We start from the raw sequence: 25,452 nt of genomic DNA, 5'->3' as shown, positions 1-25,452 counted from the left end.
CTGATGAAATTATTGGTCCATATTGCTTGACATTTCTGCTTCAGATTTTAGTCAGGAATACAAAATTTGCCATGGGCATTGCTGTCATGCTTTAGGAATGGAATTCCCCAGTTTAAGTACTCACACTAGAAAGAAAACCAGGAGCCACTCTCCTGCCCCCTCTGGTATCTGACACGAAAGGCAGAGAACCTGAGGTGACATAATAGCAATTCACTGGAAAGAGCAATGAGATAAGAAACAGAAACAGCAGCAATATTACTTACAAAAGTTTACAGAAGAGGTTGATTTGCATGTAGATGCTCATTGAGGGGCTAGGCAACAATCAACAATGGTGGAGGAGTTTCCTCTCTCTCCAGGCTTTCTCTTGACCTGGAGCCACCCCTCTCCTTCCTGGAAGCCAGAGTTCCTCACTTCCGCACCATGGATGATGTAGCTGGTATAGAATAGCAACCTAGACATGCTCATGTGGCTCCAGAGCTCGCCCCTCACTGGCCCAAACCAGAACTATTACACATTACACTTCAGAAAAAAATGAGTGTACATTTGCATTCCTACTTGTAGCTTTGCATTCCAGCTGAGCAAGATGCAGAGTTGTAATTTAAGAACTTAGCAATAGTCCTCCACAGTCAGCTGTATGTGACTGGAACTATCTAAAATAAATTTGTGTGTGAGACTTAAGGAGTGGGACACAACTGATCTTTGTTATTATGAGATGGTGGTTTGGCTCACAGGAGATGATGAATTTGGGGTTTTTTTCTTTTCTTTCTTTAATATCAACTTGCTATCTTTTTCTGCATTCTGTCATTTAAAAGAGGTGTCAAACTTGAAATGAAACCTGAAATGGAGGCTTAAGAGTCTATTGTCCCTGTATTCAAATGTTGGTTTTCCCTGTGAAATGTCAATTAGTTGAAATATGACCATAGAAAAATCTCATTTTCAAGGTCCTTTCAAGTAGTAGACTTCTTCCTTCTTTAGCTAACTATATTGTACATTGCAGGCTTCTTTAACTTGATTTCAAGCATAAAGTTTGTCTTGCAAAATGTATGTTTTACCATTTTTAGTGGATAATCAAGAAGCAAGTGAAAGTTCATTTATCACGACTGAAGTTATATATTTAACCATTTCTAATTTGATTATTTTCTCATATAGAATCTAGCCATATATAGACATATATTTTAAGTCTAGAATATCATGGATCTTATTGGACAATGAGTATTAAAATCATGTACTGAAAATAGAAGTATACATTACTGAGTATGTTTAATGTTTGACTTCTTAAACATGTTGATAATATTCATCAAGAAAAAACTTATTTTTGGTCGTTCTGACTGTCCATGCAATTATGTGCTTGCTGTGTGATACATTGCTAATCCTATTCTTCTCTCATGAAATAAGAGTTCACAGTTAAATGTGCAGTTCTTAGAAGACATTGAATAAATTTGAATACTCTTAATTATGTGAATATTCAACATGAAAGATGTGACACATTAATTTTTTACATGTTGCAGGGGGCTGGAAGCTAAATGGAGGACTAGTTACATTTGGAAAGGGGTGGTCAGGGTAAGGGAGGCAAAGAGGGAAGAGCAGCACAGAATTCCAGCAGTGGATGTGGAGGTTGGAGAGGGAAAGAGGAATTGAGCAGTAATGCCACTTGGAGTACTGAGCAAGTGAAAGATAAACTATGGGAGGTTATTTATATCCCACACATAAAATTCATTCTCCTGTGACTCCTTAGCTGCCTGAAAAAGCACTTGCAAGGTTTTAGCAATATGTTTAGATACTTCTGCTGACACCTTATGGAAAATATTGTTGTTACACTACTTTTTATTTTTCATTTGCTGTCTTTTTCTGTGATAGTGTTTTGTGGCTGTCTCTGAAGCCTCATTAGCTTTGGCTGCCAGCTTGTTGTTGTCAAAAAAGGATAACACCTTGCATTACAGGAGAGAGAGGTCTTTTGTCTCCCTTAGGAACTGTTGAAGGTATGAGCCAGATGTAGGAAAACTTGATTTTTTGGTTTATATTACACTTGCCCTTTTCAAATCACCTTGAATTCCTGCAAAATACTTAGAAAGAAAGCATGGCAAAAACAACAGTGAAGATGCTTCAGACTATTATCTGTTCTCTAAGCTTGTTCCCTCTTCATATTCCTGTACAGTTTCTTTCAATTCTGGAGATTTTACATGCTTTAATTCCCACAAATTGTTGTGTCCCCCTGCTAAAACAGTTTATCAGATAGTTCATAATATTCTTAAGGGGGAAAAAAAATCTTCCAGTTTTTGTGGCAATCTGAAAAGGAATTAAAAATGTACTTTGAATGTCTTGCGTGAAAAATGCATAGTGACAGACTATAACATTTGTGTTTGCCACTCAACCCCCACCACCAAAACCCTTTTTCTGCTTCAACTCATGATAGTTCCTAAGTACAGAATCCATCTTATTCTCAGCTTGTGTCTATAAAGGATCAGATAAAGGCAAATGACTGTCACTTCTTTATGAAGTCCAAAAAGGAGCAGGGGACAGATGTTCATCCCCTTTCCTCTTCTCGGTGGTGCAGGAATGGAAGAAAGGACATACTCTCATGGATAATTTAGTATCCTTTCAGTTCCACTGAAGTGGGAACTGGAATGTGTTTTCTGTATGAATTTCCAGAGTGAAGTAGCAGGTAGTGGATGCAATTCCCATTCACCACTGGTCTTTGCAGCTGGTGTGAACTATCATGGTGTGAACAGCTGGTGTGAACTACCATAACATACTGGAAAACACCTGGCTGGCTGGTGTAGGAGATCAGTATTGCAAAGGCCAAATTGTAGAACCTTTGCTGCATTGAGTAGCATTGTTATTTTTTACATTTCATTTCTGGTATTTGTAGAATATCATTATTAATGTCAGTAAAATCTGGAGCAGAGCTGTCTGTAAAATCTATCTTGTGAATAATATTTTTTTCTTAGAATTAGAAGCTGGTTACTTTTTTTTTAAATGCAAAAAGCTGTGGAAAAACTAATATTCCTGCATAGACATCATACTTAATTACATTAATTTTGAGGACAATAGCACATTTCTATTTTTGTATCTGTAGAATCAGGGATCTGATTTGGAAAAGGATTTTCAGTCAGTCTTGCATGTCCCAGATGAGCATGCTAATTGCTTGGCTTCTCCAAGTTCCCTGCAGCAACTATTCAACTTTGTATATGATCTGAAAATATTCATGATACCATGGGGAAAATGGAAGTGGCTCTAAAGCCTTCTGAGTAGCACATAATTTTCTTAAGTGTGATCTATATTCATGTCCTCTTACCAAATCCTACATAGGAGAGATTTAAGCTGGGATTTCATGATATGTATGCTCTCCCTAGTGAGTTACCTGATAAAAATCATACTTAAATATCGATGGAATACTTGCAAATTTCTTTTTCTTCACATTCCTATGAAAAAATTGACTATATGACTTAAGGAGATTCAAGGCATTCTGTTTTGCTCTGCCTTTCCCTTTAGGCTCCTAATAGTCTCAAGTGTAAGCTTTTCTGTAAATGCCAGTTAGGATTTCCTTGCAACGAGTCTTGAAAAGTTGCATGTGGCTGATGCAGTAATTCTTGGGAGCTGAGAATGGGATACTTGTGTTTTTCAGTTGTGACAGCAAAGGAAGCAAAAATCATTTCATATCCTGTAGAGATTAAATTACTGATGTAAGAAATTACAGACATGCCTAGCTGCTCTGTAGCTTTGAACTCGTATGGAGTCCATGAAAACAACTAGTGTAGTGGGGAAGTCTTTCCTTTTGCCATTGTCTTGGAATGTTCTGATGAACTAGACAGGAGTGATATAACCTAATTGCAAATTTACTGAATGCAGTGTGGTGTATTCTGTGATAGCAATGCCAAACTTTGCAACTCTACTGAAAACATTGTTAATAATATATTAATATATGTGACTGCTTGAAACAAGAATGAAGATTGAAGCATGGAGGACTTGAAGCCCATGTGTTGATAGAATTTGCTAATATCATCATGAGGAAAGAAAATCTGTCATCTTAAGGAGGAAAATTATTCATCAGATCATACAGTATGTTAGGCTGGAAGGGTCCTCAGGAAATTATATGATCCAACATCAGCAGAAAGAGGAACCTACCTCAAAGTGAGAATGAACTTCTTTGAAGTTCAGTGAGGTTGCTCATTCAAGTAATTTTAATTCAAGCAATCTAAATTAGGTTTCATAGAACATCCTTCTGTTTAAGGAATTATTTTTACCTCATATGTGGGACTTTTTTCCTGCACTATACCTGTTAGTTGCCATTAAGTCTCAGTCTGGCTCAGTGGTCATAAAAAGCTTGGTCAGAAAAGACATGATGTAGACCAGCCCACTGCATGAACTCATCTGACAAGATACAAGTTCTGGGACAAGTATGACAATGGAGACAGTTGGTTAGAAAAAGTGATGTGTGCTTTGGGGCTTTCTCATGCCTGTTTACCTGCATTCAGCAGTCCCTTGGCACTCTGATGATATCATTTCTCCATGGTTACTGTCAAGCACTGAGAAATTTAAAGGAATGTATACTTTGTCTGTTTGATTTCCTATTTCATGAAAAGTAAGCTTTGGCTTACAAATTCCTTCATCTGGAGCAGGAAGCCTGTAAGTCATTATTTACCTTGCAGGGGAGAAACTGCAGAGGGCCCTTAATCAAGGAGCATCATTTTTTCACACTTGTGAAGTGAAAAGCTACAAGAGATCAAATGCAGTGGGGAATTGGTAGCTCAGTATAAGTTTATAATATTTCTAGGAATAGAGCTCTGGTAACTGAAAGTATTTTCCAGATACCAGAAGTAATGTGATTGTGTTTGTCTGAGAGTACCCCAGCAGCATTACCACACTCAGAATTGTTGCAAGGAGAGCTTTTTCCCATGAACCAGTACAAGAAATCTCAGATGGGAAACTAAATGTGCATTCCATGTTAGAAACAGCTATGAGTTTTAGCCAAAAAGAAAGCACAGTGAAATATTTACAGTGAAAAATTGACTGGAGCAATGACTAGGGAACAATGAGGAGGAATGATAGCAGGAGCAGTAACATGAACTTCACAGAGAAGGTAAAACCAGAATGAAGTACATAACTTTTAGGTAACTCCTGGGCATATAATAATCACCAAAAAGATTTATGATGTTTGCATTTTGTCTGCAAGGTTCTCAAATGTCAGTATTGCTTTGAAATGTCTTTTTTATCTTCACATAACTAACATTTAAACAGCAAGTGCATTTGCTTAGTTACTCTAGTTCGAGGATAATTAATAAATCTGTAATTTTAAATCTTTGTTTTGTGACAAGGAGATTATGTGTATTCCAGTTTGATGTGTTTAAGAATTAGTTGTCACTGCAAGCTGCTGTTTGAAATACATTTCAAATAAGAATACTGCTGTTATGTGCTTCACTAAGTATATAGTGAATCAAGGCAGTTTTTGTTCTCAAAAAATGCTAAAGCCAAAAAATTACACATATAAAGAATTTTGCACATAAAGTGTAGTTCCAAGGTCATTTGGCCCTGAAGACATAAGGGTGTACTAGAGTAAAATTTATATTGTTCTCTTCAGTGTTGCTAAAAGACTTGTTTTTAGAGAAGAATGAGAAATACACCATTGGGTACTGTCAGGGAGATCATCTATTCAGTAGAAACTGATTTGTTGTTCAAGTCAGTACTACAATAATATAATCATAGAATGGTTTAGGCTGGAAAGGACCTTCAAGATCAGAGTCCAACCATTAACCCAGTGCTGCCAAGTGGGTCTTATAAATATCTCCAGGGGTAATGACCCAAGCTCTTCTCTGGGCACCCTCTTCCAATGCAGTTTTCTCTTCCTACTTGTAATTTTAGAGTAGAGATGGACCCTCACTGCTACCTCCTGTCTGGTAGTTACAGAGAGCTCCCCTGAGCTCCTTTTCCTCCAGATCAAACAACCCCAGCTCCCTCAGCTGCTTCTCATAAAAACTGTGCTCCACACCGTTCACCAGCTCTGTTGTCCTTCTCTGGACAAACTCCAGCACCTCAGTTTCCTTTCTGTAGTGAAGAGCCCAAAATTGAACATAGGATTTGAGGTGTAAAATTTAAATGCAATATGAAAAAAAAATTGTGCAAGATGGTTTGCCTTTGCAATATAACATTGTAGTGTGCAAATGGGTGCTAACATGCCCTGTGACTTGTAAATAGAAAGGGCAGCAGTGGGTTGCTAAGGCAAGAACTTGGAGACATTATTTCTGAAATCCTTATTGTCTTTACATGGTACTTAGATTAGATGCTTATAATAGTAATTTTGCCTTTTGGTCTTTTGTCCTTCATCCTATGGTAAGTCTGGCAAGTGATACTTGAGGTTCTATCATCTACCCTATAAAGAAATTCCAAGCCAGTTTTCCTATGCCAGTTAAATGTTATTTGCCTTTAAGTCTTTCTATTCCATTTGAAGAAGAAAAGCATCCCTACTTTATACACTTGCAGGCATTTCTAAGAAAAGTCTTGGGTACAAGAGCTCCAAGAAAGCTGTCAAAATGTTGCCATAGCATTCATGCATTCTTTTTTTACTGAATTAAACCCCAGAATTTAAAGCTGAGGAACAGAGGAGTTCAGATTTTCCTTTGATAATTCAAATTAATCAGAATGAAATCTTCAAAAAGCTCATCAAGGACTGAATCTAACTCTCCTTTTTTTATCTCTTTTCCGAGACTGTAACTTGTGGGGTTTTCTACACAGAGTTTTCTGTGGCCAAGATTTTTACAACTGTTTGTCCCAGATCATAATAAATCAGTAAACTATTTGTGCAAATCTACTGGTTTTACCTTTCACTTTTTACCTTTACACTTAAAACACTTCTGGAAATGGGAACACCTGTAAGCCCTCAGAATGCTTTTAACACCTTTAGGCAGCTTTATTTGGACAGATGCCTCATTACCTTTCTTAAAATACAAACAGTGCTGAATAACATTATGTCTGAGGTTTGTTGTTGTTTTTTTTTCCTTCTATCAGTTTCCTGAGCAGCTGCTAGGCATTTTCTTCTTAATATGATCTAGGATTCTCTGCTGCCAGTAGATAGAAGCTGAATGTGAATTCTTTCCCCTCCCCCCAGAAGCTCAAATGCAAATAAAGGGTCTATAAACATAATGAACAGATGCTTTTTGTCATAACTAAGTGCAGAAATCAATAATGCAGTACAAAAGCTGTTTGAAGGTAAAATGACAAATGTAACAAAAATCTGGGATGCTTATTCAGCAGCTTGACAATTTTCTGCATTCTCTTTCATCTGAATGATAAAAATAATCTGTCTTGTGTTGAAATTTAGTACAAGTTAATGGTAGGAAATTTCATGTGCTTGCAAAGGAAATAAAAGCATATCTGTTTGCAGGATATTGTAGTAGTGGTTTCAAAACTGGGGTAAATAAAGAATAATAGCTAACACAAGAGGTTTTAATTACCACTGGGGAGGTAATTGAATTTTCTTTTCTGAAGGGACAAAGCTAGACTACATAGCTAATTAAAGAAAATGTGCCAGTCCTTCAGAGACTGGATAATCATTTTCAGTGTTATGTTTTAGCTCCTAATGTTCTAGAAATGGAAAATATATAGTTATGAAGTTTTTGATGGCTCCCAGGTGTTATAGACGGTGTAGTGATTCTATCATCCACAGTCAGATGCAGTGTATAGTGGCATGTTACAGGTCTCTATTTTGCTTTGTCTCTGCACAGCTGTCCCATCACAAAATACTCTAATTCTTTTCTAAAGCTAATAATTTTGCTGTGTGCAGTCCCCCTGCTGTTGGCAGGGGTGCAACCCACTGGATCAGGTTGCCCAGAGCCCAATTTAACCTGGCCTAGGACACTTCCAGGAATGGGACATTCACAATTGCTTTAGGCATCTTTTTTCAGTGACTCACCACCCTCATTGTAAGAAATTTCTTCCTGACATTTGGTCTAAATCTTCTCTCTTTTAGTTTAAGGGTGATGTGTTTCAACTTTGTTTTGCAATGGGTCTGAGGGAGTCCCTCTAAAGCTGAATCTGCATCCTTCTGAAAATCTGAATGTAATGTGCCAATGTGTTTTGAATTATGTTAGTTTACACTTACTGATATTCGGTAGCTCAATTTATAATACACTTACAAGCTGTTGGCCCTTGTAAAATGTGAATTTTTCCATCTTTTTAAAGTGCCTCTTCCCTGTGATTTTATTACATTGTTATGGTTCCTCAGTCATGATGATTGTCTACTTTCTTTATCAGGTGTATTGCATTTTTATAAACCCATGAATATGGGATTGCTGTGGTTTGCAACTGGCCACAGACTTTGTATTTAGCTGACAACAAGATCCTCTTTACTTATCTGGGTTTGGCTGGCTGAGCTTGTCTTACCCTCCTGGAGATTTGTTCTGACTTGTAAAATCATGCATTTAATCACAAAATAATAAATATTATCTTCCTTATTATAGCTCTTGCTTAGTTTTGAGCAGTTGTGTGGTGTAACCCACCCTGGTATATATGCTTTATATTTAACAAACAAGTATAACATGCATAACTCAGTGTAGAGTCAACTATCTGTAACCCTAGACTAAAATGGAACAAGAAGATTAAAGACATGTGACATAACTGGCACCTTGAAAGTACTGGCATAGGATGATACTAGAGGTCTGTGAACAGTTCACCAGTGGCCAATTATCATCATCAAATAGTGTGATCTTGGCAGCAGAATGACACCAGTTCTTGGGGAAACCCTTTCATATACAGAACGTTCCTTTTACCCATCTCAACATTCTGATGTAATAAATCATTGGGAATTCAGGCAGCCCGTTCTGTAATGTGGGTATCACACTTCAGTAAGAGTATACCTCTTGTGATATTATGTCCTTAATGGAGGATACACTGGGTGCCTTGAAAAAATAATGAAGCTTTGACAGATCTGATTGCTTACCTGGGAATTGTGCTCTTTTCACTGATTATGGAAAGTTTATGTGCTCCCAACTTTAGCATTTTTATTGGATTTATTAGTTCTACTTCACTTCTTGTCATTTCCCTTTTGTTTGGCAAGGGTCCTCAGTGGCAAGACTGTTAACTTGAAGACTTGATTTTTGGAAGTCCATCAAATTTCCTTCCCTATGCATTCTTGCTTTGTTTCCATTCTGCTTAACGTTCATTCCTTCCTTGTAAATGTAAACAGTTACATTTTTAAGTAACTTTGCTATCTGTAATCCATTGTTCTTCATTTTTCTGAAAAGCTGGTGAATGTATGCCTCTTACATTCCAAAGATGTATTTAAAACTATAACTAAAATGACTAATCTGTGTTTCAAGTGTGTTCACTGAGAGATTTCTTGATGCTTTTGAGTGTATAAAGATGACTCTTAATTTTCTAGCAATGAATACCATGAAATGCAGAGCTCTACATCTTTTGCATGAGCAAGTACTTCAAATCCTTGACAGATAGCTTTTTTTTCTCAAGTTAAAACTGTTTAGCCATTGATAAGATTTTTTGACATCTGATTTTAGAGTTAAATAAAACTCTTCAAGGAAACCTGTGAAATCTGTACTGAAAGAAAATTGAATTTGGGGTCTTCGACCTTTGTTTAGAAAGCACAGTAACTTTACACCAGGTGGTGTACAATATCTGATTAATGCTGTTGAGGTAGATGTGATCTGTAACAATAGCAAATAGATTTTTCATGTTTCCAAGGAAACAGTGCAATAGGGGCATATGAGGGCATGATTATACATGTGTATGTATAACAATTTCTTAAAATATAAAAGCAGCAAGATTGGGGGTGGGCTAAATATCCATATTTATAAGGGAGTTATACCCAGCTTAGCTCTTCCCATACAGCAATTAAAAGCCTTTCACCTGCTCTAACAGAGCCTGAATTTTGCCTGTATGATTTTTCACCAAGTTTCTGTTCCATCAGTTAGCCATAGTTTGTTTTCTCACCTGTCCAAATAAAAATTGTCTCTACTTCCTAAAGGTTGTTCACTGTACAACCATAGAACCAATTTTCCTTCAAAAATAATTAATATCCATGGCATTAAATACAGTTCTTAAAATAGAAAAAAATCCACTGAATGCTTTCCCGTGCAAGATTTGTTTATGTACCCAGTTGGAGATGTGTAGGCGAGTGTTTTTCATGAGAAGGAAAGTTTGGTCAGAGTATCACGTTCTCTAGAGTTGGCAAAATAAGAAAATGTAAGTGTAGGTAAGAGGAAAAACATAAAAGTTGTCATGGTAATTAGATATCTGATCTGTGGGAGCCTGGCCTGGCAGTACATAGTGCAGAGTTTTGAGCACTGATTTCAGGAATTGCCAGACTTCAAGTAAATTTATTCAGTTAAACAGTACCATGGTTGTAGGGAAAATTTCTTTCAAAGCTGAAAGGACTGATGACCTTGTTGTTCAGTCTGTGTTGTACGTGTTATGTGCTTCAGCTTAATCTCCAATTCATTATGACTCTTCTTCTGAGTTGTCTGTTTATCTCCAGGTGTTGAGTGTATACAAAGAGTTTGTTTTATCTTCTCCTTGATCTGTATGTTGACACGTGATATGCTGTGGAAATGCTGAAGGTCAGGCAAGATTAACCTTCACAAGCTATATCATTCTGACACTTGCCTCAGTGATTATATTTTAAACTACCTAAAGGCATGCCTGTTGCTTTTGTTAGTCTCAACCTGTAATGAAGTATTGTCTTAGCAAATTATTAGTATACTGCAGATGTAGTAGAAGTTATGCTTCCTTGGTTCTAGAGGAATAAAAATTGGAAAATTATTATATGGCCACCCTTGTATTTTGCGTGTCTTCTAGCAAATGTAAGAAAGAGTGTGATTAAGTGAATGTTGAAAAAAAATTGTAATTTCAGTCATTATGATATTACTGTTCCTAAGAATACTGATTATGCTACATTGGCTTACTAGATTTTTTTTTCTTCAGATTTTTGGATGAATAAATTGTATAGCTTTATATCAGGTGATATTAAGTGATACACTGTGATGAGACTTCTGTGTTTCACCCATAGCTCAGGACCATTGCATGTGCACTTTTCCTTGTATGTCAATAAAGGCAGGATTGTGTTAGAAGAAATGAAAAATTGAAATGGTAGCAAATACTCTGATTGAAATTTCTCCAAACTGACCTCTTTCTAGTTCTCTTTTTAGTTAAAACATTAGTCTGTCCCTACTGAGATAATTTTCGTACACGTCATTGTTGTTCAATTACACTTCAGTAAGAATTTGCTAAAGCTTTTTCATGGGGTTGTTTTCAAGTCTTTATGGATTTTTGGATGTTTATACACATCACAAATACACTTGAAACTTCAAGTGGGTTGGCTTGTTATTACTAAACTTCCTCTGAATTTTCTGTTCTCAAGAATGCATATATACTTGCAAATGTATAAACTTTTTAAGAGCTACTGATAATAATGTTTGAATGTCTCATTTTTCATTGTTTTTTCTCTTCATTTTCAGGTCTGGCAGTTTCTCTTCAGTTGCTTCATGGGGACATAGAACAAATTAGGAGGGAGTATACATCAAGATTTACCCATGGAGTATCCATAACAAGGAAACTAGGTTTTTCCAATATTATAATGCCTGGTAAGTTAAAGAGAAAACTATCCTAATAAGCAGTAAAAGAAAAACTCATGAGAAATTACTTGATTTTCAGCTGGTTTTCAAACTAATACTGTGTCCTGAAACTTCTTAAACAATTCTGGGGACTTTTATGTTATCATTTTTTCATAAAGATAGAAGAAAACTGTGTCCCAGTGTTCCCATGACATTATATTGTATAGTTACCATTCCAGTGTCAGAAAGCATATGGCTATAGCAGCCTTTTGTGAGAGATGGAACCTCACTTTGTAGAAGTGAGGATGACTGAATGCAAGCCTGCTGAGCTCTATGAAGGTAAAAAGATAACCAGCAGAACATTTTGTTCATAGGAGCTGGTAGCTTTCTAAATGAAGACTCACAGAATTTCTCTGGTACTGTACAGCTTCTGTTTTCATGGGGTTTGTGTCTCCAGTCCTGGAAATCATGGGAATGGATAATAATATAGATGTAGATACTTCATTTTGCTTATATTATATGACAAAATATGCGAGTACTTAAACCAATGCTAAGGAAGGTGGGAAGATTGTGTCAGTGTGAATGTGAATAAGCAAATACAGGAAGCAGATCATAGAACAATTTATAGCTTCATCCCTGAAATGAAATTTTGAAAAGTTCAGTGGGTTGCTGGAAATTAGGAAGCAAATGTCTCTTTAAAGGAAATCATACTTTCAAGCAGATCAGTTTGGCATGATTATGGTGTTATGTTGTTGCTGAGAAATGTTGCAGGGAGGAGCTCACATCTTACTTTCAGCTGAGTCCACACATACAGTCTTGACTTTCTCAAATGTAAATCATCCTCATGACTTTCAGATTTTTAGTAGAAACTGTCTTCTTCATATAAAGATGTGTCTTTGCATTCCTGTGAGCCTAAATCAGAAGTAAACTAAGGTTCTGAGGCAGGAATAAATAAACTTTCATACTTCACTAATCAAGGAGGTCTCAAATAGGCATTTGAAACTCAGTAATGAGGCTCAGCTTTAATTGTGGGCTTGTATTTCTCTTGAACTTCTGCCTGAAACTTGACAACTGAGAATTTACTCTTGTGTGCTTACTGCCAATTGAACATCTGTCCTTCTGCATCCTTGATAAGCTCTACTGGTCACTTAAAACATGCACATAACACAAGTTAATAAAACAGTTGAAGCACTACAATGAAAATGGTATGACTGCAGTATTTAGAATAATAAAATGCATAAGTGAGTTGCCATTTAATTTGAAGTTGTTTTGTATATATACCCCTAGTGGAAGCAATTCAATTGAAATTTTATGTCTTATTAGCTAGGCTTTATTTGTTGTCTTATTGTTGGATTTGAAATTTGAATTAAATGGGTGTTATAGATAGTCTAGCAGATAGCAGTGGAAACAGTTTTACTGAGCACACTCTAACTCCCATTAGGAATAATTTCTCCAGTTATCTATGATTTAGTGACCTGATACTCTGTGTTATCAAATTGCTAAGTTCTATAAATAGATCTTATCCCCTCATTTTCCAGTTGAGATATAATATGATGTACCAAATTGCAAAAAACATGTTATAGCAGAGTACAGTGTAATCAGCTGCTGGAGGAGTTTGGTACTGTTTTGAAGAATTATGCAGGTTCGCTTTGTCACTGTTTTACTTAAAAAATAATATATATGTTCTGGTATACTGCTTTCTCAGCCCAGGTGTATGCATGCATCAGTATAAATTATGTACAACTTCTGTGTTTACTGGCATATAGGGGGTTTCTCCTAAAGAGAAATAATCATCTCAGTCTCACAATGATGAGTTTCAAGGACTAACCACAGCAGTGTGCCCTAGGCCCTGAAATGCCCTCAGCAGCCTAGCCTTTGAAATGCTTTTTTTATTTTCAAGTTCCCTTTCATTTTATTTCTCTTCTAGTGTTTTGGGTTTTGGTTTTTTTTCGGATAAATTAGAGAACTTTATCTTTTGCCACTAGAAATGATCATTAATTAGCTCTTATTTTATATTTTTGTTGAAAGGGTGTTGCTGTGGCTAATTAGCACTTAGGTTATTTTGAATGAGACCCTCTTGAATTATTCAATCAGAAATGCTTCGTGCTGCTAAACTGCAATATCTCTCTTAGAAATGCCATATTTTAAGTCTCTCTCCTATTCTGGTGTATTTAAACTCTCTCTGACCTTCTTTTTTTTGTCATATGAATACTTTTCTCTGTGGAGGTTTTGCTGTGAAAGGAACTGGGATCAGCATATGTGCCAAACCGGAATTGAAATAATGATGCATTTTTTTACAGAGTAATTCTTTTTATGTCACTGTGGCTTGTCAGGCTGAAGTCACAAAGCACACTGTCCAGGATCCTTGGAATTTCTTAATGAAGAACTCCAAGTGGTTTAGGAAATGAAGTAGATGGCTGGAAAAAAGTAGATAGGCTATGATTCAAAATAGCTGTGAAATAGGTAACTCACTTTATTCTAGCCAACAAAGGAAGGACAGGCAGTGAAAGTGTCAACTTATAAATATAATCAATATGCATTTTCTAGGTTTGACCAGGATTTCAGGGCAGACTGGTAAAATCTATTCCAGCATTCCAGTGTGGTTGGCTGCAGATGTGCAGCCAATATTCTCAGGAAGCTTTGTACAACATTGAACAACGGTGCTTGCACACTGAGTTTGTGTTCACCCTTTCCTGACAAGCACATCATTACTTAGTATATAAAATTTAGCTTTTTATATTTACAAATGTAGAATACTTTTGAGGAGCACTCTTAGTTAAATTTACGTATGTAATAGGTAATGAAATGTGAAAGCCCTTTTTCTGTGCATACTTTTACCAGGTTTTTTTTGCTGTTTTATGTAGTTCAGTATTATGGAATCTCTTTCCAAATTTGACTTAGACAGTGCATGCCTTCAGTGCATGTTCTTTGTGAAAAATACCTAATTCTGTAAATAAGCCTAAATAAACTCTAATATGTGTTGCCTGGAGTTTTTAGAATTGGAATAAACCCTAGCACAGCTGTTTGTATAAATGAGGACTTAAGTGGCTTCCCTAGATGCCCACTGTGCCTCCCAGTTGTAAACAGACTAAACTTTTGTGTGGTAAGCATACCTATGGGTGCACATCTTCCTTTGTTGAGCATTCCAGATCAGAGCTGCATCTGCTTTATTTCATTTAAGCTATTCTGTTCTTTACAGTGCTAAGTCTATTACTGGTAGTTTACTGGTAGTTGTTGTCTTAATTGCTTGGTACATTCGAAGACAAAATCCATTCAGTGTGAGACATTAGCACATACAGTAATCTCATCATCTTCCTGTAGAATACTTTTTTCACTGAGCAATTCAGGGAGGTCCAAGCCTTACAGTCCTGGAATTTTGCCTACAAACTTCCTCTATGAAGCTTTGTCTATAGTAAAATGACAAGATAATTCTTACTTAAAACTGCTAGGAATTTGATCTTGAAAGGATCTGTGAATTATTGAGGACAGCAGCTCAAAATGTGTTTGTCCATAAAATATACTTTGGTGTGTAAACAACTGGCCTGTTGGGTGACATTTCAAAAGACTTTCTCTCAAAAGACAGGTGGATATCAGTTAGTTATAGCCAACATTTTTTTCAGCTTATGATCTGAACTGGTCCCATTACCACTGCTGTTATCTGATCACCATATGCTTTGATTTAAGGATAAGAGTTAGTATTTCTTCCTGCCCATCCAAATTGTTAAACTCTTATGATATTAGAAGAAGTTAAAGAATAAAGAATCACTATAACAGTTTTACATTGACCACTGTTTACTTTGTACATAAGCTTAGCGTAGTATCTTTACTAGTATCTAGAGCTGAACTAGTCAGTCCTGACTTAACTTGGAATTTTGTGGCTCTTTTCTAATTTGGTGATGAATTTTGACAAATAGCGTTGCTCAAGACTCTACATGTTGCTGCACTATTCATTTTTGTAGTGGAATTTTAATTCTTTCAAACTTAATTTTCCAAGATTAAAAGTTGCATTTTGTTTCAATGTTGTCTTTTTCTTTTTTACAATTTCTGCTCATTTAGCAGTTAGAATGAAGTGCCCAGGATATTTGATGAACTTTTAAGATTCTTGAATAAAGCTTCCATATGCTCAATTTAGGAGAAGTAGCTAAATTTTTTACCATGACATCTGCGTTGCTTTACATTTGTCACCTTTTAACTTCATTAGATGTCCTTTTGCTGTACAGTTAAATCTCATCAGATCCTGCCCTTCAAAGCTAATGTACTAATCATGTCTTCATCTGAATTATTAAAAGGTCTTTTCATGTGTGAGTACACACTCACTAACCTTTCTTGCTGTTTTCAGAAACTTTTAAAAATAAAACTAGAAGTAGAATATATTTCTTCTTATGCAAATGATCTCACAAAATGCTATCTTTGTGATAACATTCATTTTCAATTATGTGATTTTTGACTAGAGACATTCATTCTTTCAAAGCATAGAAAAATATTCTGAAGAGCAAAAATGTAAAGAAAGCTCTGGAATATATTGGCTTCATCATGGTAAGTGTCTGTATCTGCCAGTGAGCTTGGAGTTAGTAAAAAGTTGTTGATTCTTGGAGAAGCAATCTGTGTCTGACACTTGAACACTTTTCTCCCTTGAGCAGTGGAATGAGTTTTTCTGAGTTCCTTTATGCTATATGAAGTATAAACAGTTTAAATTTAACTTCCTGGATATATTAGTTACACAAGATATGTTTAAACAGTATAGTGGAGTAAAGACACATCCTGCATTTTGGCTTTCACTAAACTGTAGTACTCTAGGGGGAGTAACCTCTGCTTTACAAATTCTATTTTAAAAACTTTAATCCTATCTATTGAAGAAATTAACATTTGTGCAAGTCACCAGAGAAAAGAAAGATACAACATATTTGGTTAGGCAAGTGCAAGGAACTTGTGTATTGTTTTCCTTCTCCTTTCCATCTCCTCTGTCTTAATATTTTTGGTTCATTAGCAAGTGAAGGAAAAAACAGAATAGAACTGTGGAAAGGGAAGACAAGCCAGGATTTAACTGTACTTGCCTTAATTTAAAATCTCTGGAAATGTAGAATGGGTGAAAGTGTTTTCTGCAGAATAAGCTGCCTTTCTACTGAGTACAGAATATGTAGCAGTGATGCATGGGAAGTGTATGCAAGGATAGTTATGGCTTGGAAATTTTTCTTTTTTCTTTTTTCTTTGCCAGTGAGGAACACTGGCAAACCAACAAGTGAGTGCTTTACCTCTGTAAAAATAAACCATCTTTCAAAATTATAATGGAAATATTTTCTTTATTTTGAAGCTAAACAAAGTCAATGGGTCAAAGTTTTGTGTTGAAAAAAAGTTTGCAAATCTTTTATTCCTCTCTTGTTCGAAACAACTCATTTTCCATCTCATTGTTAAAAGGAAGAAAAAAAAGTTGCAGAACAATTGACTATTTAGTGGTAGATGTACAATCCATTTGAAATCTGAAAGTATTTATTTGAAAATTCCTTGTAAAGGGCATTTTATTTGCTTAATCAGTTGCTTTCTTGTGAATGTGTCTTAGGGCTTGTTGAATGTTTTTCCAGTAAAGCTGAAAATTCAGATGATGTTTTATTAACAAATGAAAGTAAAGTAATTGAGGAAAGTACTAAAAAAAGCAGTTCATTCATCTCCAATTTAAATGCCCAAATCTACTTAATCCTATAATAAAAAGGCAGTGATGTTACCAAAGTGACCAATGCTCCCAAAATCCTAATGTATGCAGAGTTGTTTTAAGTTTCCCATACATAAACAAGAATACCAGTCATAATATATAAATTAGCTGCTAGTATATAAATAGTAGAAAGTGCCTAAAATTTTTCTGCCCACCCCCTGTGATATACTTAAATACAGACATACAACCTGCCCCAAATAATTTTTTGTCAAGTATCACCCAGAAGGTCCCAGTCTCTACGTGTATATTTTAGCACCAAGTAAAATGTTTTCTGATTCTTGGGTCACGTGTGTATATTACTTATAAATATTGTGAACATGTGCAAAATTTGTGTGGTTGTTTTTTGCCTCAGCAATGGAAAAGTGAAAGTATGCTCTGTGGGGAAAAAGCTCTGAACAGACAGCTGAGTGGTGGTTGTCAGAGTCTTTAAAACTCAAACATGTTCACTGGCAGCTTCAAGCATGTCAATGAGATTTGCCCCCCTTTTTAAAGAGCTGAATATATTCCCTGATAAGCAGCCAGTCAGTCTTTCAGTATCTTCTAAAGTGCAAAACAAAAAAGAAATTGTTTCAGTAATGGGATTTCATTTTCTACAGTGATAAAATTCTTTGTGAAGTGCAGCATGCCTGTGTGTTTTCCTGAGCTGCTGTCCTTAAGAATGCCCTTCTCTCAGATAATATCCTTCTGTAATACAGTTTCCACAAATGATCCTAGATTGTTTAACTTGAAATTTTTAAATTAATTTTTGTTTTTAAATTAAATGTGTAAGAAATCAGGAAGGGAGGGCAGGGGAACAGAATAGTTGAGTGAAGACATGCTGGTCAAAATAAAGGACAGAAGGGAAATGCAGAAGCAGTGAAAGTCAGAACAGGTATCCTGGGAAGAATATTGGGATGCTGCCCAGTTGAGTAGTAATGGGGTCAGGAAGGCCAAGGCAAAGCTGGAGCTGAAATCAACAAGGGAATGCAAAGAAAAATAAGGACTTCTGTAAGCAGACACCTTGTGATGAATATGACTGATAAACTGCTCTCAAGACATGAGAAGAAAAGGCTGAGATACTCAACAATATTTTTGCCTCAGTCTTCACTCTTAGTCTCTCTTCTCAACCTCTCAAATCAGGGGACCTCAAGGCAGGGACTGAAGGGAGCAAAGTTCCTCCCACTGTAGGAAAGCATTAACCACCTGAGGAATCTGAAGGTGCCTAAGTCTGTGTGACCTGGCAAGATGCATCCCAGGCTCCTGAGGGAATTGATGTAGTTGCCAAGCCACTCTCCATGATATTTGAAAAGTTCTGGCAGTCATGTGGAATACCCAGTGACTCTAAAAAAGGAAACATTGCACCAGTTTTTTTTTAAAGGGTAGAAACACCAACACAGGTTGCCCAGAGAGAGTGCAGATGTCCCATCCCTGGTAACATTCAAGGATAGATTGGACAGGGCTCAGAGTATCCTGCTTTAGTTGAAGATGTCCCAGCTCATTGCATGGAAGTCGGACTATGAAGTCATCAAAGTTCAACTGCTAGATGGGGATTCACAAGAAGCAAAGCTTTATTAAGCTTCCTCAACCCTTTCTTCAACTTAGAAGTCAAAATCACCTTCTGCTTTTTTCCTTTTTATTTTTTTGTATTTTATGATCCTCCCACTGGCAGTTCTACACAGCTCTTTTCATATTCTACAAAGTATTCTAAGGATCTTTTCTCTAAAATGTCTTTTCATCCACAAGATTTACATTCTGGGTTAATACCATTTTTCCCGTGCCACGTCCAGAGGTCGACAGTCTCCACAACTGCAATTTTTTTAGTAGCTGCTCAAGATGTGTTTAGAGTATAAAACCACTCATTAGCTTGTATTTTACAAAAATGTAAATGAACAGGAACTTCCTCTAAACAAAATTACGTTTTTTGCTCTTTTGCAATTCCTGGTTCTAAAGGACCTGCAATTCTGAGCAAAACTTTCAAAATAGCAGTTCCAAACAAAGGCTCCTAGTGAGTTCTGTGTACTTATATTTAAATTTGTGGCTGTTGTCAGTACAGCAGTAACTCTCAGAGATTCTTGTTCAAATACAGTCATGCTGTGTTTTGTTAACCTACTAAACAATCAAATTGAAATTTATTTCACTAGAAAGCTTTTTTAGGATTACTGGCAAACTAAACTCTTGTTTCTAACAAAGACACTACCTTTGATCTTTGATAGGTATCTTCTGCTTGAAAACCTTGTTTCATATTAATATGCTACAAGAGACTCTGAAGTTCTAAATATGTTTGAAATGCAAGAAAAGTCTTGTTATAATATATGTGTTGCTGTTGCAACTCACAGCTTTGTCAGTGTAAGTTTAAAAACAATTTTGTGATGAAAGATCATTGCTTTGATGCTTAAGTTATGTGCAAATGTTTTTCTAAATATAACAGTAGAAATGATAAATTCATACAAAAATTCTCCTGACACTTATAGTGATCTGACCTTCTCCTTACTAGTGACTATTACCTGTTTTTCCTGTCACCTGAGGTTCAGTGGGAGCAGTTAAGCCTCTCTAAGCTAGGGGCAGTTTACACATAGGTCCAGCTTGGGAGCAGCAGGAGACCAGTGCTTGTACAGAGGTCCTTGATAGTGATGATGGAGCCTCCAACCTGTGAAGAAAAGGGAGCCTGCAGAGCCATCCCATAATAAAACAATGAAGTGGACATAATAGGACTCTGAGCACACATCTCCAGCCTGGAAATTACTCCTGGCTCTTTTCTCTTTACTGCTTATTTAATATTTGTAATTTATAGTTGACAGGTTGAGGAAGGCTGACCCCCATTAACTGTGTCCTCCAGCCGTCTTCTTGTAGATGGTTTTGACTTTAATTGGTCTTTCCTACTGTTCCTAATATTAGACTTTTGCATGTAATTGATACTGATCCTGTCTCTATCTCTTGCTCCCATCCTGCTCTTGTGCAATTCATTGCTAGCTGGATTTTAGTCATGAAGCTTTTGCTTCTTCATAGGTCAGAATTCTTGAGCTATAATGTACCTGGTAAGTGCCTACAGCTGGGACAAGAAGGGTATGGAATTTTTCTTCTCCTAGCCCATGGAAAGTGCTTTCAAGATATTTTTGTCAGATCAAAGCTGCAATGTATTGGCAAGACCATATGAAGAGGAAAGTATTGCCAATGCACATTTCTGTTTAGCAACCCAGATATTTAAATTCAACACCTTTCATTTACAATTAAATTACATACCAGAGTGACTGTCCATGCAGAATGTGCACTGAAAGTTTGTGGTACATTAAAAAGTTATGTCTGTATTCAGCTTGACCTTTGTTGTTAAATTCTGTGGAGTTTCAGTTTTCATATGGCTTTAACCCTCACTTAATATTCTAAGCTCTTGTAGGATTTCATCAGCCTACTTTTGGTGAAAAGGTGAAATCATAGGGTGCTAACTAAGAAGTCCCAAAGTGTTTTGTTTATTGGGTTTCTTCACATAATTAGGACAGCATATACCTTTTTCAACACATTCAATTGCATGATTGTCAGAAGAACAAACAGCTTCCCTAGATACACTCTTTGATCCTCGCAGTTGTTTTTTCCAAGAAACTGCTTCTTGCTTCCAACTCTCATAGGGACCAATGCCAACTTTTTTATTTCTTTTTTGTTGTTTACCATCTCACACCCAATGTACAACAATCTTACCTATGCTGGTTGTAACATGTTAACATTTTTTCTTGAAATAGTGTCTAGAAAGTAGCTTTACCAAGATCAACAGCTTTTTAAGCAGTGAAATCGTTCAGATAACACAGAAATGCAACACATGACTTCTTTAATTTGCTTTTCTCTGACTTCTGATGACTCAGAAGTCCAATATACTTCTAAACATGTAGGTTATCAGCTAAGGAGACCTAGGTGGTTTAGCTTCACAGAAAATGTTTAATGATTTTAAAATGTGCGTGATTCACTATTTGATTGTCATTTGTACCCAGAAAACTGACAGTCCTAGACAAAGCTGATTTACAGTGGGGTTTGACTCTGGCTAAGAATGTTACTAACTGGATGTTGCTCTCTGCATGTTTGGTCACAGTCTGGATGCCCTAAATTCAGAAAGCTGAAAGTGACCTGTCATAACAGGGGCCAGGGAATGGAAATGCTCCATCAGAACAGGAAGAGATGAGCTGCCTTTTCTTTTGAAACAAATGCTGAAACAAGTGGTCTAGGTCTTTCATACCACTCATTATAGGTAGAGGTAGGTTTGTTCAAAAGCTGAGCACAATTTTTGATACTCTTTTCAGTTGCTTATTCCTGTGCCAAACTTAGTGCTGAAAACAGCAATTGGAAACAAGCTTGGAGGAGACAGAACACAGAATTGGGCTGGATTTTGTGTGTTGCTGTTTTAATCACATCTGAAACCTCTTGTCTGATAGAGATTTAATTCTGTAGGTATGTTTTCAACCAGTAATTACAATCACATGTACTGTGCTATTTGAAATGTGCCCTTCCTATTTCTGTGTTGATTCCCCTCATTTGGTGAAATGTAGCACTGTAAAAAGTCTCAGTGCACATACACCTATAAGATTTATTTGAGTCATGCAGATAGTTTAGCTGAAGATACAATTTGTCCTCACCAAAGTCTACCTCTTAACTCTGATATTCAGCAAGACTTGACCTTTCAGTGCTACTTATGGTTGTAATTGACCACCTTAGTGAAAAGAAGTTGATTTAATCTGTCTGACGTACTGGTGAAGGCAAAGACCCCATGGAAGGCTTACTCATATTCTTATAATTAAATGGGTAATTATAGTTACCATAAATAAAAAAAAGATCAGTTAAAGGCATATAGATAGATTCAGCAATTTGCTGATGTTTGAATGTTTTATAGAGGGTTTGGAATTATTTTTTTAATGGGAAGTGGGGACACAAAACTTAGTTTAAACAGACAATCTCAATTTTTAGAGCAAGAACTTCTATTAAGGAAAATTTTAAAATGCCATTTTTGCAATGAGAAAGTAAAAGTGATTAGGATATCTCCAGGCCATTATATAGATAGTGAAATAGTTTAAAAATTTGGTATCCAAATATATTTTTCTAGGTTTTAATTCTAATTTTCTTTCCAGAGTGACATTTACTATCCATCTTGTTTTTTACCAGCAGCTGTTTTCTGATAAGGCTTTGTGCTTGATATTTATAAACCTGCTGATTTTTTGGTTTTCTGACCTTATACTTGTAATATGTTTATACAAATACTGTACTAAAGATTAGTCAGGAACATGATGTAAAGCTCTTAACATCTCAGGACTCACAGCTGGACTGTGCAAGTTCAGTGTAATTGGTTTTCTTATACTTTGGTTGCAGGCAATGACTGTGTTTGAAATCATTAGTGAAATATCTGTGTGCCTCCAGACAGGAGGCAAGTTTACATTGAACCCTACATTTCTGTAGATAATATGAAATGCCAGATATGCCACATACTTTGAGGAAAGGAAGCTGATATTGTGTCCACCTGTTACAGATTGTATACTTGATACATAGTCCAGAGTTTACTTTTTGTTTAAAAATTAATTTTCCAAACTATTTCAATCATTTTTTTTAATGTTAAATGCATGAAAGGGACCAACAGGCAGCACTAACTAGAACCAAGCCCAGTATATGCATATGCTAAACAAGAGCCCAACATGCTGCAAGCTGTTTGGTAACCATACCATTTTAACTTAAGAAATTTTTCAAATGAAATAGTACTGCAATGTAAAAGCAATCACAATCTAATTTTGTTACTTGAATAAACAATAAGAGCAGCTTTACAAATTCAGATCAAGGGTCCATCTAGCTGAGGACCTTTGTAGTAAGGAGATCCTAAGGAAAAGTAAAAGCTGAGTATGCAATATGCATGTATGGTAATTACCCCCTGATGCTCTCCCAGCCTCCAGCTATTTTCAACTCAGGGGATTTCCTGCATCTTTGTGGTTGCCTGTTTCATATCCTGTAGCTGATCTTTTTTTCCACAATCTCTCCATCCTTTCCTTTCATCCTTTTACAGTTACTAGCATTCATAACATCCTTTGGAAAGCTTTGGGTTTGTGTTTGAGCTTTGTTTAGAGATTGCTTTTGTGTTTGGTGTTTTTGCTTACAAGTCTTGCTGTCCATCACCTGAATAACCATCACCTTTTGCTTGTTTTAAACCAGTTTACCACCAGGAATCAGAGACTGATCTGGTGGTTGCACACACTTACTAGTAATTCAGCTCTTTCATCCTTGACTTCAGGCACTCTTAAGTAATTAGTGTCTAATATTTGTTCTGGTGGTTCTGTCTGGCTGTATTCTGGCCTCTGCCCTGATTGTTTCAGCAGGTAACTGAAAATAAGGTAATACAATAGCAGATTTCCCCCCTTGTTTATGGGCATGGGTCTTGAGGGATTTGTGAAATGACAGTTTCTTCTTTGACTTTTTTTTATAATTTAGATTATGCTCGGAAGGAGTAATTTAATTATTTTGCATCCAGTAATGTAGTATTGTAAAAAATTAGATGACTATGGCAATATTGTTGTTTCTGTTACTTAAAAATCCCTGGAGAGTTGCAGCCAGTAAAATGCAAGCAATGTGAAACATGAGTATTATGGAAAGTTCAAGCAAGTCAAATTCTACTTGCAAATTAAAATGAAGCTAGAAATTGAAGATGCATTTATTATTTATGTTACATATAATTAATTTTACCCACAATGCAAGTACAAGTGCAATCTCATGGTTACTTTCTGAGTGGCACACCTATAAATATATAAAACTATCACACTTTCAGCAGTGCTGAGTGAAAATCTGCCTTATTAAAAGATACTCCCTTTTTACTAAACTTGAATTTCTCTAGATGAAAGCATATATTCTCAATTTCTGTTTCAAAGTTTTCAAGTCATTAAATAAGAATTTTAGAAAATTATCCTAATTATGATGCTGTTTACCCTTCATTGTTCTGCCTTTCACAAGGAAAGTCTCCAATTGCTTCTGAGTAATTCAGATAATGTTTGTCAAGAGCTGGATTAGTTTACACTCTTCAGAAATAGATTCAGCATCTTTAAACAGAACAGGGGGTTCCTACTCCAGCACTTCAGTCACCACCAGCACTGCTTTTCCACCTGTCCTGTCTCCACTGCAACCACTCTCTCCTCTTTTTATCAAACTTAGCAATTTGTGTCAACTGAAACTAAAATAGAATTACTATTGATCTTGTCCATATAATCTGTTTATGTTCTGACAGACTGCTTAGCATGATACTGTGTGACTGTGCAAAGAATTTCAATTTAAATATGCTAGCAGTACTTGTACATACTATGTGGTACTTAGGTAGTGTCTGTATTGAATTTGTAGTTTAAATGTCCTGGTAAATAGTCCAAGTTCTCAGAAACCTTTCCAACAAGCAAAAAATAAGCTAAATAAGCAAACTTTTTCCTCATAAGTTTTGGAACACCCTATTAATGTAAAATATATTGAGATATTTTAGATTATAGGTTGGAATGCTCACAATCTGGGAAGACTGCCCATCTAGTACAAAGAACACCAACCTCTTGGCTTTTCCTTTTGCAAAATAATGTGCTTCCTTTTGAGATTTTTGTAATCAGTTAAGCAGAGAACTGCAATGATTACAGGTGAAAGAAAGTACTTTAATATTGCCTTAGATTAGAAGAAGAATTAAATGAGGTGGAGCTGGACACTAGCTTCAGTATAGCTACAGGGGACTACGTAAAGACCTAACAGATGAGTAGAAGCCCCTAGAATTGGTTGAGTATGGCAGATAATCTTTGGGTTTTGAGAGAGATGAAGATCTTTTGCTTTTTGGTTTATGAAAACAATTACTGTTTAAAAAAAAAGCTGATAAATTGTGAGCATAACACTATCCTTTGTAACATAAAATGAAAATCTACTTAAATGCTAAAAGCAAAAATAAGCAGGTTGGACTGACTTTTGGACACATTGTTTTGTTTGGTTTTTTGATAGGTGAAATGAGGAATGATTTATATATCACTGTAGAAAGAGGAGAATTTGAGAAAGGAGGGAAAAGTGTGGCCAGAAATGTGGAAGTGACAATGCATGTGGTCGACAGCAGTGGTCAAATTTTAAAGGTATCCTTGTTTTCTTTCCTTGCTGTAGTCAACTTTGATATACTTTTTCATATATAAGACTTCTTTTGTGGCACTGATTGAATGTTTATCTGTTGCTGTCTCTAGGTATTCA

General features: G+C 36.1%; 1 protein-coding gene across 2 annotated transcripts in view; it reads left to right on the top strand.

Annotated features, from left to right (window-relative positions):
- DOCK4 (dedicator of cytokinesis 4) overlaps nt 1-25,452 on the top strand; it is a 221,593-nt gene that overhangs the window by 113,083 nt on the left and 83,058 nt on the right. For both annotated transcript variants that reach the window (XM_079303581.1, XM_079303580.1), the window contains exons 13-14: nt 11,463-11,588; nt 25,216-25,340. In XM_079303581.1, the coding sequence (XP_079159707.1) occupies nt 11,463-11,588; nt 25,216-25,340 (251 nt within the window). The remainder of the gene's footprint in view (nt 1-11,462; nt 11,589-25,215; nt 25,341-25,452) is intronic.

Source organism: Erithacus rubecula (genome assembly GCF_903797595.1).
Source record: "Erithacus rubecula genome assembly, chromosome: 4".
In the NCBI taxonomy this organism is placed as follows: domain Eukaryota; kingdom Metazoa; phylum Chordata; class Aves; order Passeriformes; family Muscicapidae; genus Erithacus; species Erithacus rubecula.
Note: the sequence above shows the minus strand (reverse complement) of the source record. Positions and strands in the feature narration are given on the sequence as shown.